At 48.3% G+C, this 16,466-nt stretch overlaps 1 protein-coding gene across 2 annotated transcripts in view; it reads left to right on the forward strand.

Moving 5' to 3' along the window:
• The window catches only part of TASP1 (taspase 1), a 547,122-nt gene that overhangs the window by 88,425 nt on the left and 442,231 nt on the right, over positions 1 to 16,466 (forward strand). For both annotated transcript variants that reach the window (XM_063918540.1, XM_063918539.1), the window contains exon 6: positions 15,768 to 15,888. In XM_063918540.1, the coding sequence (XP_063774610.1) occupies positions 15,768 to 15,888 (121 nt within the window). The remainder of the gene's footprint in view (positions 1 to 15,767; positions 15,889 to 16,466) is intronic.

Consider the following 16,466-nt stretch of genomic DNA (forward strand, 5'->3'; position numbering starts at 1 on the left):
AAATGTGCCGGTGCCCTCTCAGCAGCAGTGGATAAACAAACAAGGAAGAAGAAGCGGCACTCAGCGTCTTAATCAGAAATAGAAAAGTGTATTCACAACACCATCTTAAACCAACGTTTCGGGACACGCAGGTCCCTTTGTCACCTTGACAAAGGGACCTGCATGTCCCGAAACGTTGGTTTAAGATGGTGTTGTGAATACACTTTTCTATTTTTGATTAAGACGCTGAGTGCCGCTTCTTCTTCCTTGTTTGTTTATATATATATATGGTGAGTAGAAGGCGGCACTCAGGAGACTTTCGTAAACGTAGAAAACGTGCTTTAATGTATCAACGTTTCGGGAGACGCACTCCCTTCCTCAAGACACAGCAAGACAAGTGACAAACAGTGCAAAAACGTACTTAAATACCTTACCATCCCCTGGCTCGGTCACCTCCGTCACGGCCAGCGGCGTCCCGGTCCACGGAGCCCGCACTTCCGGATTCGGCTAAGCCCGCCCCTTCCGGATGACGTCATTCCGTTGCCGGGCGACGCGGCCGCGGGGAGGGCCCACACGAGCAAGAGACCAGCGTTGTCATGGGGATGTGTTGCTGTAGCAACAAAACAAAACGAGAAAAACATAAACAACAGTGCAGATATGACCACTTGCGTGGATATGTAATCAAATACTTAAAAACCCATGGTGCCTGATGACACACACTGCATTCGCAATGTGTGATATAGAGAACACTATGCCATATGAACAATTGTGTATATAAAAAAATATATAACATAAAAAATAAAAAAATAATAAAAATAGAAAGTGAAGTGTTAAAAACATCCGGACACATGCTGCTAACTTTACTGTAAATGACATTGTTGGGTAAACTTATAAAAATATATATATACCCTGCAGGTCCCCAAACCTCTGTCCTCGATATACGGCCTACAGAGGGGGGGGGGGGGGGGAAGAGAGGGGAGAATCTAACACAAATCCATGGGCCACAATGCGTGGACCTGCATGGAGCATTATAATGCCGGGAGAATGGATACTCTCTTTCAAGTACTTAACCCTAAGCCTACATCCTAGCTCAGAGAAAGCAACTCGAGCTTAAATATTCATTTAAGCCACGGGGGTGGATCGTATCTAGCTTATGGATCCATCTCGCCTCCAATTGCAACAATTTTTTTGCTCGGTTGCCGCCTCGTATTGAATCAGGAACCTGATCCACTATTTTGTAGCGAACTGAGGCAAGACTGTGGCACATCTGGGCAAAATGGCGTGTCACAGGTTGTTCGCTGCTCCCTGACACTAGTGCTGCCCTGATCGCCGACCTATGTTGGGCCATCCGTTCTTTAAATAGACACTGGGTCTTGCCCACATAATACAGACTGCAGGGACAAATCAGCACATAAATTACATACATGGAGCTACACGTCATTGGTTTTAGGATTCTCATCTTTTTCCCAGTATGTGGGTGTGAGATGGAATCCCCCGTCAGCATGTAGCTGCACGTAGTGCAGCCCAGGCAATTAAAGCAGCCTGCCTTACGTGTCAAGAAATGTGTTGTGGGCCGTGCCTTTGTAAAACCCGTGACATCGTTCTTGACTACCAGGTCTTTGATGTTGGAGCTGCGAGTGTAACAGGGCATTATTCTGCTATTCTTTAAGCTTGCTAGATTGGGATCTGAAGTGATCATGGGCCACAATTGCTTAACTTTTCTGTTGGTCCTTCTACTTGAGGTATTGAACTGGTTTACCCAGGCGATTTTAGGGACAGAGGGCACGAGACCTCAAGCAAGCACCTCTGCAAGTGAAACGGATGACACAGCGGTTTCTGATTCAGCTGTGTCTTCTCAAGGTGTCCCTTTAGGGGCGGTCACCCGGGCACTGGCCTCCGGCAAAAGAAGAAACCCACCAGACGGGGTGGCCAGTCGAGGCGGCAGGCAGGGAGGAAGACAACCCAGGCCGCGTCGGACTTAATCTTCAATTTATCACATTCAGTACTAACGACAGCAGAATCAGCTGTCCTGAGTAGAGGACTGTCGTATGTACCCACCAAATCACCAGAGGATGACCAATGGAAGGTTGAAACGTATAAATTCAACAGAAGTTTAAAACTCAAAGAGCATTTTGACAAGCATGTTGATCATAGACAAAAAGGGACGTCTATGCCGCTGATAAAAGGACTGACCTCTGGTACACAGTTTGACCCGGTGTCGCAAAATGCGGCCATTAAAACATTTACACGGATGTTGGAACATCTGCAGGACGATCCTCCCCCGCATGTATATAGGAACATGTCCAAAGAAGAACATGGCGCCCTCCAAGATTTGAGCGCCAGACAGGACATCATCATCAGGGGCGCTGATAAAGGGGGTGCCATTGTCATATTAGATACTGATGATTACATAGCGGAATGCGATCGACTGCTTTCAGATAGTCAGACGTATGTTTTGCTAGATGGGGATCCGATCGCCCAGTTCAAGGTAGAATTAGAGCAGATGTTATCACATGCCAAAGAGGAGGGGTTGATTACCCATGACATATATATCAAATTGCTGTGCCCACACCCAGTAGTCCCTGTTTTCTATTCAATTCCCAAGCTCCATAAGGATGCGCAGCATCCGCCTGGGCGCCCCATTATCTCAGCCAGAGGCTCACTATGTGAGCCGATTTCTAGATATTTAGACTTTTTTTTGCAACCTTGCATCCAAGCCACCCCCACACACTTGAAAGACACAAGTACGTTGTTAAGACAGTTTGCACAGCTAGGGCCCATTCCACCGGGCACGTAACTGGCCACGCTTGACGTGGCCAGCCTCTACACATGCATCCCACACCAGGCCGGGCTAGTAGCCGTGAGACACCTTATTACCAATAATCCCAGGTACACGGGCCCGGATGTGGATTTGTTTGTTAATCTACTGGAGTATACCCTTAGCCATAATTACTTTTTGTTTAATGGCAGGTTCTTCCTTCAGAAGACCGGCTGTGCGATGGGGTCAGCAGTGGCCCCATCGCTAGCCAACACATACATGTGGGAGGTGGAGAGACAAACTTTCTTTGAGGATGTTGAGATTGCCAGGTCCATTTTCCTATATACGAGGTATATAGATGATCTCCTGCTGTTTTGGACTGGGGACGAGGGATCCCTGGTCAAAATAGTAGAGGCCCACAACAACACATCCAGCTCGATTAAGTTCACCCTGACCACCCATAGGTCTGAATTATGTTTTTTGGACACGAAGATCCTGGTGCGAGGAGGTGTGTTGCAGACTACATTATACTCCAAGCCCACGGACCGCAACACACTCCTCAGATATGACAGCTTCCACCCCCCAGCTTTAATTCAGGGCTTACCATATTCCCAGTTCCTCAGGGTGTGCAGAATCACCAGCGCCCCTGAGGAACTGGAGGCACAGTTAGAAATCTTGACTAACAGATTTCTACAGAGGGGCTACCCGCCAGGTCTTTTGAAGAAAGCGCGCACCAGGGCTCTATCCCTAAGTAGACAGGAACTACTACAGGTTCAAGATCCAGTGCCCTCTGTCCCTAAAATCGCCTGGGTAAACCAGTTCAATACCTCAAGTAGAAGGACCAACAGAAAAGTTAAGCAATTGTGGCTCATGATCACTTCAGATCCCAATCTAGCAAGCTTAAAGAATAGCAGAATAATGCCCTGTTACACTCGCAACTCCAACATCAAAGACCTGGTAGTCAAGAACGATGTCACGGGTTTTACAAAGGCACGGCCCACAACACATTTCTTGACACGTAAGGCAGGCTGCTTTAAATGCCTGGGCTGCACTACGTGCAGCTACATGCTGACGGGGGATTCCATCTCACACCCACATACTGGGAAAAAGATGAGAATCCTAAAACCATTGACGTGTAGCTCCATGTATGTAATTTATGTGCATATTTGTCCCTGCAGTCTGTATTATGTGGGCAAGACCCAGTGTCTATTTAAAGAACGGATGGCCCAACATAGGTCGGCGATCAGGGCAGCACTAGTGTCAGGGAGCAGCGAACAACCTGTGGCACGCCATTTTGCCCAGATGCGCCACAGTCTTGCCTCAGTTCGCTACAAAATAGTGGATCAGGTTCCTGATTCATTACGAGGCAGCAACCGAGCAAAAAAATTGTTGCAATTGGAGGCGAGATGGATCCATAAGCTAGATACGATCCACCCCCGTGGCTTAAATGAATATTTCTCTAACGTCCTAAGTGGATGCTGGGGACTCCGTAAGGACCATGGGAATAGCGGCTCCGCAGGAGACTGGGCACATCTAAAGAAAGCTTTAGGACTATCTGGTGTGCACTGGCTCCTCCCCCTATGACCCTCCTCCAAGCCTCAGTTAGATCTCTGTGCCCGAACGAGAAGGGTGCACACTAGGGGCTCTCCTGAGCTTCTTAGTGAAAGTTTTAGATTAGGTTTTTTATTTTCAGTGAGACCTGCTGGCAACAGGCTCACTGCATCGAGGGACTAAGGGGAGAAGAAGCGAACTCACCTGCGTGCAGAGTGGATTGGGCTTCTTAGGCTACTGGACATTAGCTCCAGAGGGACGATCACAGGCCCAGCTTGGATGGGTCCCAGAGCCGCGCCGCCGGCCCCCTTACAGAGCCAGAAGGCAGAAGAGGTCCGGAAAATCGGCGGCAGAAGACGTCCTGTCTTCAACAAGGTAGCGCACAGCACTGCAGCTGTGCGCCATTGCTCTCAGCACACTTCGGTCACTGAGGGTGCAGGGCGCTGGTGGGGGGCGCCCTGAGACGCAATAAAAACACCTTGGATGGCAAAAAATGCATCACATATAGCTCCTGGGCTATATGGATGCATTTAACCCCTGCCAGAATACATAGAAAAACGGGTGATAAGGCCGCCGATAAGGGGGCGGAGCCTATCTCCTCAGCACACTGGCGCCATTTTCCCTCACAGCTCCGTTGGAGGGAAGCTCCCTGGCTCTCCCCTGCAGTCACTACACTACAGAAAGGGTTAAAAAAGAGAGGGGGGCACTAATTAGGCGCAGTATTAACTATACAGCAGCTATAAGGGGAAAAACACTTATATAAGGTTATCCCTGTATATATATAGCGCTCTGGTGTGTGCTGGCAAACTCTCCCTCTGTCTCCCCAAAGGGCTAGTGGGGTCCTGTCCTCTATCAGAGCATTCCCTGTGTGTGTGCTGTATGTCGGTACTTTTGTGTCGACATGTATGAGGAGAAAAATGATGTGGAGACGGAGCAGATTGCCTGTAATAGTGATGTCACCCCCTAGGGGGTCGACACCTGAGTGGATGAACTGTTGGAAGGAATTACGTGACAGTGTCAGCTCTGTATAAAAGACAGTGGTTGACATGAGACAGCCGGCTACTCAGCTTGTGCCTGTCCAGACGTCTCATAGGCCGTCAGGGGCTCTAAAGCGCCCGTTACCTCAGATTGCAGATATAGACGCCGACACGGATACTGACTCCAGTGTCGACGGTGAAGAGACGAATGTGACTTCCAGTAGGGCCACACGTTACATGATTGAGGCAATGAAAAATGTTTTACACATTTCTGATAATACGAGTACCACCAAAAAAGGGTATTATGTTCGGTGAGGAAAAACTACCTGTAGTTTTCCTGAATCTGAGAAATTAAATGAGGTGTGTGATGATGCGTGGGTTTCCCCCGATAACAACTGATAATTTCTAAAATGTTATTGGCATTATATCCTTTCCCGCCAGAGGTTAGGGTGCGTTGGGAAACACCCCCTAGGGTGGATAAAGCGCTCACACGCTTGTAAGGGCTCTACCTTCGCCTGAGATGGCCGCCCTTAAGGATCCTGCTGATAGAAAGCAGGAGGGTATCCTAAAAGGTATTTACACACATGCTGGTGTTATACTGCGACCAGCAATCGCCTCAGCCTGGATGTGCAGTGCTGGGTTGGCGTGGTCGGATTCCCTGACTGAAAATATTGATACCCTAGATAGGGACAGTATATTTTTGCCTATAGAGCATTTAAAAGATGCATTTCTATATATGCGTGATGCACAGCGGAATATTTGCCGACTGGCATCAAGTCTAAGCGCGTTGTCCATTTCTACCAGTAGAGGGTTATGGACACGTCAGTGGTCAGGTGATGCGTATTCCAAACGGCATTTGGAAGTATTGCTTTATTAAGGGGAGGAGTTATTTGGGGTCGGTCTTTCAGACCTGGTGGCCACGGCAACAGCTGGGAATTCCACGTTTGTACCCCAGGTTGCCTCTCAACATGAGAAGACGCCGTATTATCAGGCGCAGTCTTTTCGTGGACAAGGTTCCTCATTTCTGCCCCGTGACAGAGGGAGAGGAAAAAGGCTGCAGAAATCAGCCAGTTCCCAGGAACAGAAACCCTCTCCCGCCTCTGCCAAGCCCTCAGTATACGTTGGGGCTTTACAAGCAGAATCAGGCACGGTGGGGGGCCCGTCTCAATGAATTTCAGCGCGCAGTGGGCTCACTCGCAAGTAGACCCCTGGATCCTTCAGGTGATATCTCAGGGGTACAAATTAGAATTCGAGACGTCTCCCCCTCGCCGTTTCCTAAAGTCGGCTTTACCGATGTCTCCTTCTGACAGGGAGACAGTTTTGGAAGCCATTCACAAGCTGTATTCCCAGCAGGTGATAATCAAGATACCCCTCCTGCAACAGGGAACGGGGTATTATTCCACACTGTTGTGGTACCGAAGCCGGACGGCTCGGTGAGACCGATTCTAAATCTAAAATCTTTGAACACTTACATACAGAGGTTCAAATTCAAGATTGAGTCACTCAGAGCAGTGATTGCGAACCTGGAAGAAGGGGACTACATGATGTCTCGGGACATCAAGGATGCTTACCTTCATGTCAAAATTTACCCTTCTCACCAAGGGTACCTCAGGTTTATGGTACAGAACTGTCACTATCAGTTCAGACGCTGCCGTATGGATGGTCCACGGCACCCCGGGTCTTTACCAAGGTAATGGCCGAAATGATGATATTCCTTCGAAGGAAGTGAATTTTAGTTATCCCTTACTTGGACAATTCCCTGATAAGGGTAAGATCCAGGGAACAGTTGGAGGTCGGTGTAGCACTATCTCAGGTAGTGTTGCGGCAGCACGATTGGATTCTCAATATTCCAAAATCGCACCTGGTTCCGACGACGTGTCTTCTGTTCCTAGGGATGATCCTGGACACAGTCCAGAAAAAGGTGTTTCTCCCGGAGGAGAAAGCCAGGGAGTTATCCGAGCTAGTCAGGAACCTCCTAAAACCGAGCCAAGTCTCAATGCACAAGGGTTCTGGGTAAAATGGTGGCTTCCTACGAAGCAATCCCATTCGACAGATTCCACGCACCAGTGGGACCTGCTGGACAAATGGTCCGGGTCGCATCTTCAGATGCATCAGCGGATAACCCTGTCACCAAGGACAAGGGTGTCCCTCCTGTGGTGGTTGCAGAGTGCTCATCTTCTAGAGGGCCGCAGATTAGGTATTCAGGACTGGGTCCTGGTGACCACGGATGCCAGCCTGCGAGGCTGGGGAGCAGTCACACAGGGAAGGAATATCCAGGGCTTATGGTCAAGCCTGGAGACATCACTTCACATAAATATCCTGAAGCTAAGGGACATTTACAATGCTCTAAGCTTAGCAAGACCTCTGCTTCAAGGTCAGCCGGTGTTGATCCAGTCGGACAACATCACGGCAGTCACCCACGTAAACAGACAGGGTGGCACAAGAAGCAGGAGGGCAATGGCAGAAGCTGCAAGGATTCTTCGCTGGGTGGAAAATCATGTGATAGCACTGTCAGCAGTATTCATTCCGGGAGTGGACAACTGGGAAGCAGACTTCCTCAGCACGACCTCCACCCGGGAGAGTGGGGACTTCACCCAGAAGTCTTCCACATGATTAAAAACTCGACAGGTATTGCGCCAGGTCCAGGGACCCTCAGGCAATAAGCTGTAGACGCTCTGGTAACACCGTGGGTGTACCAGTCAGGGTATGTGTTCCCTCCTCTGCCTCTCATACCCAAGGTACTGAGATTGATAAGATGGAGAGGAGTAAGCTCTATATTCGTGGTTCCGGATTGGCCAAGAAGGACTTGGTAACCAGAACTTCAAGAGATGCTCACGGAAGATCCGTGGCCTCTACCTCTAAGAAGGGACCTGCTCCAGCAAGGACCCTGTCTGTTCCAAGACTTACCGCGGCTGCGTTTGACGGCATGGCGGTTGAACGCCGGCCCCTGAAGGAAAAAAGGCATTCCGGATGAAGTCATCCCTATCCTGATCAAAGCCAGGAAGGATGTAACCGCAAAAACATTATCACCGCAATTGGCGAAAATATGTTGCGTGGTGCGAGGCCAGTAAGGCCCGACGGAGGAAATTCAACTGGGTCGATTCCTACATTTCCTGCAAACAGGAGTGTCTATGGGCCTGAAATTGGGGTCCATTAAGGTTCAAATTTCGGCCCTGTCAATTTTCTTCCAAAAAAGAACTAACTTCAGTCCCTGAAGTTCAGACGTTTGTAAAAGGGGTACTGCATATACAGCCTCCTTTTGTGCCTCCAGTGGCACTTTGGGATCTCAATGTAGTTTTGGGTTCCAAAAGTCACATTGGTTTGAACCACTTAAATCTGTGGAGTTAAAATATCTCACATGAAAAGTGGTCATGCTGTTGGCCCTGGCCTGGGCCAGGCGCGTGTCAGAATTGGCGGCTTTATCCTGAAAAAGCCCTTATCTGATTTTCCATTCGGACAGGGCGGAATTGAGGACTCGTCCTCAGTTTCTCCCCAAGGTGGTTTCAGCGTTTCACCTGAACCAACCTATTGGTGGTGCCTGCGGCTACTAGGGACTTGGAGGCCTCCAAGTTGCTAGACGTTGTCAGTGCCCTGAAAATATATGTTTCCAGGACGGCTGGAGTCAGGAAATCTGACTCGCTGTTATCCTGTATGCACCCAACAAGCTGGGTGCTCCTGCTTCTAAGCAGACTATTGCTCGTTGGATTTGTAGTACAATTCAGCTTGCACATTCTGTGGCAGGCCTGCCACAGCCAAAAATCTGTAAATGCCCACTCCACAAGGAAGGTGGGCTCATCTTGGGCGGCTGCCCGAGGGGTCTCGGCTTTACAACTTTGCAGAGCAGCTACTTGGTCAGGAGCAAATACGTTTGTAAAATTCTACAAAATTTATATCCTGGCTGAGGAGGACCTGGAGTTCTCTCATTTGGTGCTGCAGAGTCATCCGCACTCTCCCGCCCGTTTGGGAGCTTTGGTATAATCCCCATGGTACTTACGGAGTCCCCAGCATCCACTTAGGACGTTAGAGAAAATAAGAATTTACTTACCGATAATTCTATTTCTCATAGTCCGTAGTGGATGCTGGGCGCCCATCCCAAGTGCGGATTGTCTGCAATACTTGTACATAGTTATTGTTACAAAAATCGGGTTATTATTGTTGTGAGCCATCTTTCAGAGGCTCCTCTGTTATCATGCTGTTAACTGGGTTCAGATCACAGGTTATACGGTGTGATTGGTGTGGCTGGTATGAGTCTTACCCGGGATTCAAAATCCTTCCTTATTGTGTACGCTCGTCCGGGCACAGTATCCTAACTGAGGCTTGGAGGAGGGTCATAGGGGGAGGAGCCAGTGCACACCAGATAGTCCTAAAGCTTTCTTTAGATGTGCCCAGTCTCCTGCGGAGCCGCTATTCCCATGGTCCTTACGGAGTCCCCAGCATCCACTACGGACTATGAGAAATAGAATTATCGGTAAGTAAATTCTTATTTTAAGCTTGAGTTGCTTTCTCTGAGCTAGGATGTAGGCTTAGGGTTAAGTACTTGAAAGAGAGTATCCATTCTCCCGGCATTATAATGCTCCATGCAGGTCCACGCATTGTGGCCCATGGATTTGTGTTAGATTCTCCGCTCTCTTCCCCCCCCCCCCCCCCCCCCCCCCCTCTGTAGGCCGTATATCGAGGACAGAGGTTTGGGGACCAGCAGGGTATATATATATTTTTATAAGTTTACCCAACAATGTCATTTACAGTAAAGTTAGCAGCATGTGTCCGGATGTTTTTAACACTTCACTTTCTATTTTTATTATTTTTTATTTTTTATGTTATATATTTTTTTATATACACAATTGTTCATATGGCATAGTGTTCTCTATATCACACATTGCGAATGCAGTGTGTGTGTCATCAGGCACCATGGGTTTTTAAGTATTTGATTACATATCCACGCAAGTGGTCATATCTGCACTGTTGTTTATGTTTTTCTCGTTTTGTTTTGTTGCTACAGCAACACATCCCCATGACAACGCTGGTCTCTTGCTCGTGTGGGCCCTCCCCGCGGCCGCGTCGCTCGGCAACGGAATGACGTCATCCGGAAGGGGCGGGCTTAGCCGAATCCGGAAGTGTGGGCTCCGTGGACCGGGACGCCGCTGGCCGTGACGGAGGTGACCGAGCCAGGGGATGGTAAGGTATTTAAGTACGTTTTTGCACTGTTTGTCACTTGTCTTGCTGTGTCTTGAGGAAGGGAGTGCGTCTCCCGAAACGTTGATACATTAAAGCACGTTTTCTACGTTTACGAAAGTCTCCTGAGTGCCGCCTTCTACTCACCATACATAGAGCTATTCTGCTCAAGGAGGGCAACGGAGCAGATTCCCTGCGGGTACGAGGAGTGCCAGACCCAATAGAGCGGTGTGTGTGTGTATATATATATATATATATATATATATATATATATATATATATATAATGTCTCCCCACTCGTGGGGAGGCCAGTAAAATAATTCCCCTGCCTCAGAGAAAACGCGCCATTTTAGGGGGCGGAGCTTCTTCTCAGGCTGTTCAGCTCACTCACTCAGCGCCATTTTTTCCCTGCAGACGCTGTTGAGAGGATCCACGCTGCACTTCTCTGGAAATACAAGTACACTGTTCAGGGAAGAAGCTTATAATTATTAATAATATAAATCAGCGTTGTGAGTGTGTTTCACACTTTTCTAATTTACAGCTGAGTGTGAGCTGGCAAATCCCCATGTGTTCCTCTACTGGGCCTTACGGTGGGTCTGTCCCCATTAGCTCCTGTGTGTAAGGGGGCTGTGTGTGACTGTACACGCGTGTGTCATGTCTGACAGCGGGGGGGGGGGGGGGGGGGGGGAGTCCTCTCCGGAGGAACCTATTATGGATGCACAAGTGGGTACTGTAATAGCTCTTCCATCCCAGAAGGAGCCAGAGTGGGTGACCAGATTGCAGAGTAATATTTCTATGTTAGCACAAAAGTTTTCTGACTCTGAACAGCAGACTATTTATTGGAGACAGTCTGTAGAGGATGCCCTGTTTAATGATCCTTCATGGTCATCTACAAAAGTCCCCTCAGGTTCCCAGAAACGGTCCCTTGCACAGATTATGAAGGGGGACACTGACACGGTTTCCGACACGGATGACATAGGGATTTTAAGGGGGGTAGACCCCAAGTTGGCTAAAAGCATTCAATGTATGATTGTTGCTATAAAAGAGGTGTTAGAGTTTCCTGATAGTACACCTACACCTGAGCAAAAGGACTATTTTAGACTAAATAAAAAACAAGTAATAACTTTTCCTTCGTCTAAACCTCTGAATGATTTCTTTGAGGGAGCCTGGTCTAACCCTGAGAAGAAATTTACTATTCCCAAACGCTTACGGGTTGCATATCTTTTCCCTGAGGAGGATAGGAAAAGGTGGGAGACGCCTGCAGTGGTAGACACTTCAGTCTCTAGACTTTCTAAGAAAATAACCTTGCCTGCCCCGGGTCAGCTTCTCTTATGGACCCGGCTGACCGTAAGTTGGAAACTATTTTTAAATCCTTATTTACTGCGAATGGTACCATTCTCAGGCCCGCCATTGCTAGTGCATGGGTGGGTAATGCGATAGAGAAGTGGGCAACAACTTAATGGTTAATATTGATACTGTGGATAGAGATGAAGTTCTCCTCACCCTTGGCCACATCAAGGATGCGGCGGGATATTTTGTCGAAGCTATGTAGGATGTGGGTTTGCTCAGTTCCAGAGCCACCGCCATGGCGGTATCAGGGCGTAGAGCTTTATGGGTTCGTCACTGGAATGCTGATGCTGAATCAAAAAGGAATATCAAGATGCTCCCTTATAATGGGGAGGCCCTTTTTTGGTGACAAGTTGGATGCCCTGATATCCACAACTACGTCAGGAAAATCTGCATTTTTACCTTCTGCGTATGTTCCCCCTAAGAAAGGCTATCATTCTAACACCATGCAGTCCTTTCGGCCCAACAGGTACAAACAGGCGAAAGGCAACCCCTTTTTTGCAGGCAGAGGTCGCAGTAGAGGAAGAAAACCTACCACGCCCACTACTTCACAAGAACAGAAACCAGCAGCTGTTGCTGCTGCAAAGTCCTCAGCATGACGCTGGGGCTCCCTTGCAGGACAATGGTCGGGTGGGGGCTCGCTTACTGTTTTTCAGTCAACTTTGGAGTCGTTCCGATCTGGACCCTTGGGTGTTACAAATTGTTTCCCAGGGTTACAGGTTGGAATTCCAAGAACTTCCCCCATGCCGATTTTTCAAATCAACCTTGCCAGTTTCTGTACAAGACAGAACAAAGGTATTGGACGCAATACAAAAATTGTGTCAAGACGAGGTAACTTCCTTGGTTCTCGAATTACAACAGAAAAAAGGTTTTTATTCAAGCCTCTTTGTGGTCCCAAAGCCGGACGGCTCGGTCAGACCAATTCTGAACCTGAAGTCTCTAAATCTGTTTCTAAAACAATTCAAGTTCAAGATGGAGTCCCTGAGAGCGGTGATCTCCAGCTTGGAGGAAAAAGAATTTATGGTGTCAGTGGACATCAAGGATGCTTACCTACATGTTTCCATCTACCCTCCACATCAGGCATACCTGAGGTTTGCGGTACAGGACTGTCATTACCAATTCCAAACGTTACCTTTTGGTCTCTCCACGGCCCCAAGGGTATTCACCAAGGTGATGGCGGAGATGATGGTACTTCTTCGCAAGAAAGGAGTCAACATAATTCCTTACCTGGACGATCTCCTCATAAAAGCGAAGTCCAGGGAAAAGCTAGTACTAGACATTACTCTATCTCTGTCGGTGCTTCAACAGCACGGATGGATTCTGAATTTTCCAAAATCTCAGTTGGAACCGACAACGAGACTATCATTTCTGGGAATGATACTGGACACCGAGGTGCAGAGAGTTTTCCTTCCAATGGAGAAAGCTCTACAAATCCAGGAAATGGTAAAGCAAATTCTGAAACCTGCACGAGTGTCTGTTCACCAATGCATTCGCCTACTGGGAAAGATGGTAGCGGCCTACGAGGCCCTACAATTTGGCCGTTTCCATGCCAGGATTTTCCAGTGGGATCTCTTAGACCAGTGGTCCGGATCACACCTTCAGATGCATCAGAAGATAATTCTGTCAACAAGAACCAGGATTTCACTCCTGTGGTGGCTTCAATCGTCTGACCTATTGGAGGGCCGCAGGTTCGGGATTCAAGATTGGGTCCTAGTGACCACGGATGCAAGACTCCGCGGCTGGGGAACAGTCACGAGAGGAAAAAGCTTCCAAGGAAGGTGGTCAAGTCAGGAGATGCTTCTTCATATAAACATTCTGGAGTTGAGAGCAGTGTACAACTGCTCTCAACAAGCAACGCATCTTCTCCACGATCTACCCATACAGATCCAGTCGGACAATGTGACAGCAGTGGCTCATATCAACCGTCAAGGAGGAACAAAAAGCAGAACTGCGATAGTGGAGGTAACAAAGATACTCCTCTGGGCAGAAAGACATGCAAGAGCTCTGTCAGCAATCTTCATTCCAGGAGTGGACAACTGGGAAGCGGACTTCCTCAGCAGACACGATCTCCATCCAGGAGAATGGGGCCTGCACCAAGAGGTCTTTGCAGACCTGTCAAAATGTTGGGGTCTCCCTCAAGTAGACATGATGGCTTCTCGTCTCAACAAGAAACTTCCGACCTACTGTTCCAGGTCGAGAGACCCACACCAAGGGTTCTCAAGCTGATCAGAATAACGAAGGTTCGGGCGATTCTCATTGCGCCAGACTGGCCAAGGAGGGCTTGGTATCCAGTTCTTCAGGAGTTGCTCTTGGAGGACCCTTGGGCCCTTCCTCTTCACGAGGACCTACTTCAGCAGGGCCCGTTAGTTTATGAAGACTTACCGCGGCTACGTTTGACGGCATGGCTGTTGAACGTCAGATCCTAGCTCGTAAGGGTATTCCTAAGGCAGTCATCCCCACCCTTATTCTGGCTAGAAAGGGGGTAACGTCGAAACATTACCATCGTATATGGAGAAAATATATCTCCTGGTGTGAATCCAGGAAATCTCCTCCGGTGGATTTTAAATTGTGACGGCTTCTCCTTTTTCTGCAGGCAGGGGTGGATGCTGGTTTGCGACTAGGGTCCATCAAGGTCCAAATTTCAGCTTTGTCCATTTTCTTCCAGAAACAATTGGCTTCTCTTCCTGAGGTTCAGACATTCGTTAAAGGTGTTTTGCGCACCATGGGATCTAAATGTGGTGTTGCAGTTCCTAAAATCGGACTGGTTTGAACCCCTACAGGAGGTAGAGTTAAAGTTTCTCACTTGGAAAGTGATTATGCTGTTGGCCTTGGCATCAGGCAGACGAGTGTCTGAATTAGGAGCTCTTTCTCATAAGAGTCCTTATTTGGTTTTTCACGAAGATAGAGCTGAACTGCGTACGCGTCAGCATTTTCTTCCTAAGGTTGTGTCTTCATTCCATATTAACCAACCTGTGGTGGTGCCAGTGGCTTCTGACACCTCAGCCGTTTCCGAGTCTTTGGATGTCGTCAGGGCTCTGAAGATTTATGTGCCAAGAACGGCTAGATTACGGAAAACAGAAGCCTTGTTTGTCCTTTATGACCCCAAGAAAATTGGGTGTCCGGCATCTAAGCAGACTATTGCTCGCTGGATCAGGGTTACGATTCAGCATGCTCATTCTAAGGCAGGGTTGCCGATACCGATTTCGGTAAAGGCCCATTCCACGAAGAAAGTGGATTCATCCTGGGCGGCTGCCCGGGGTGTCTCAGCATTACAAATTTGCAGAGCAGCTACTTGGTCAGTTGCAAACACGTTTGCTAAGTTCTACAAGTTTGACACCTTGGCGGCTGACGACCTTCAGTTTGGTCAGTCAGTGTTGCAGGAACATTAGCACTTTCCCGCCCGTACTGGGAGCTTTGGTACATCCCCATGGTACTAAAATGGACCCCAGCATCTTCGAGGACGTAAGAGAAAACAGGATTTTGATACCTACCAGTAAATCCTTTTCTCCTAGTCCGTAGAGGATGCTGGGCGCCCGCCCCGTGCTCAATTTTCCTGCAGAATTTTGCTAACCGTTCTTACACAAGTGTTGTGTTTGTTTTTTACAGAGGTTGTCTGTATTGTTGTACATGCACGTTAGCATGGGTTATGTTATGGTCATGTTAGGAAGCATGTCTGCAGAGTGTGGGTGAATCTCGCCCTAGTTAATGTAAATCCTTCTCTCGAAGTTGTCCTTCTCCTCGGGCACAGTTCCTATACTGAGGACTGGAGGAGGGGCATAGAGGGAGAAGCCAGTTCACACTAGTTAAAAAGTCTTAAAGTGCCGAAAGGCTCCTGCGGAAACCGTCTATACCCCATGGTACTAAAATGGACCCCAGCATCCTCTACGGACTAGGAGAAAAGGATTTACCGGTAGGTATCAAAATCCTGTTTTAATGCTTGATATTAATGGCAATTTTTGTGGTTTTTTTTCTGTTATGTGTAGGACTCTCCTTTTACAAATGCAGGAATGGGATCAAACTTGAATCTTCTTGGAGAAATAGAATGCGACGCCAGCATAATGGATGGGAAATCTTTAAGCTTTGGTGCAGTGGGATCCTTGAGCGGTATGAGCCATGGTTATATGTTTGCTATGTGTAGATCAAAAGACATTGGGGGTCATTCCGAGTTGATCGCTCGCTAGCAGTTTTTAGCAGCCGTGCAAACGCATTGTCGCCACCCACTGGGGAGTGTGTAGGCCGCTTTGCAGAAGTGCAAACGCTTGTGCAGCAGAGCTCCTTTAAAATCTTGTTGTGCAAAACAAGACCAGCCCTGTAGTTACTCTTCGTGTGCGTTGATTTTAACGGCGGAGGGACGGCTTTTGACGCCACACACCTGCCCAGCGAACGCCCAGTCACGCCTGCGTTTTTTCAGCCACGCCTGCGTTTTACCAAACACTCCCTGAAAACAGTTGCCACCCAGAAACGCCCACTTCATGTCAATCTCCTTGTGATCGGCTGTGCGTTTGGAATCGTCGCTAGAACCAGTGCAAAACCACAAAGGACTTTGTACGCGTACGACGCGCATGTGCATCGCGGAGCATGCGCAGATTAGCCATTTTTTTTACTGATCGCTACGCAGCGAACAACGGCAGCTAGCGATCAACTCGGAATGACCACCATTATCCACAGCACAAAGCATTTAG

The sequence above is a fragment of the Pseudophryne corroboree genome, chromosome 4, assembly GCF_028390025.1.
Source record: "Pseudophryne corroboree isolate aPseCor3 chromosome 4, aPseCor3.hap2, whole genome shotgun sequence".
Taxonomy (NCBI): Eukaryota; Metazoa; Chordata; class Amphibia; order Anura; family Myobatrachidae; genus Pseudophryne; species Pseudophryne corroboree.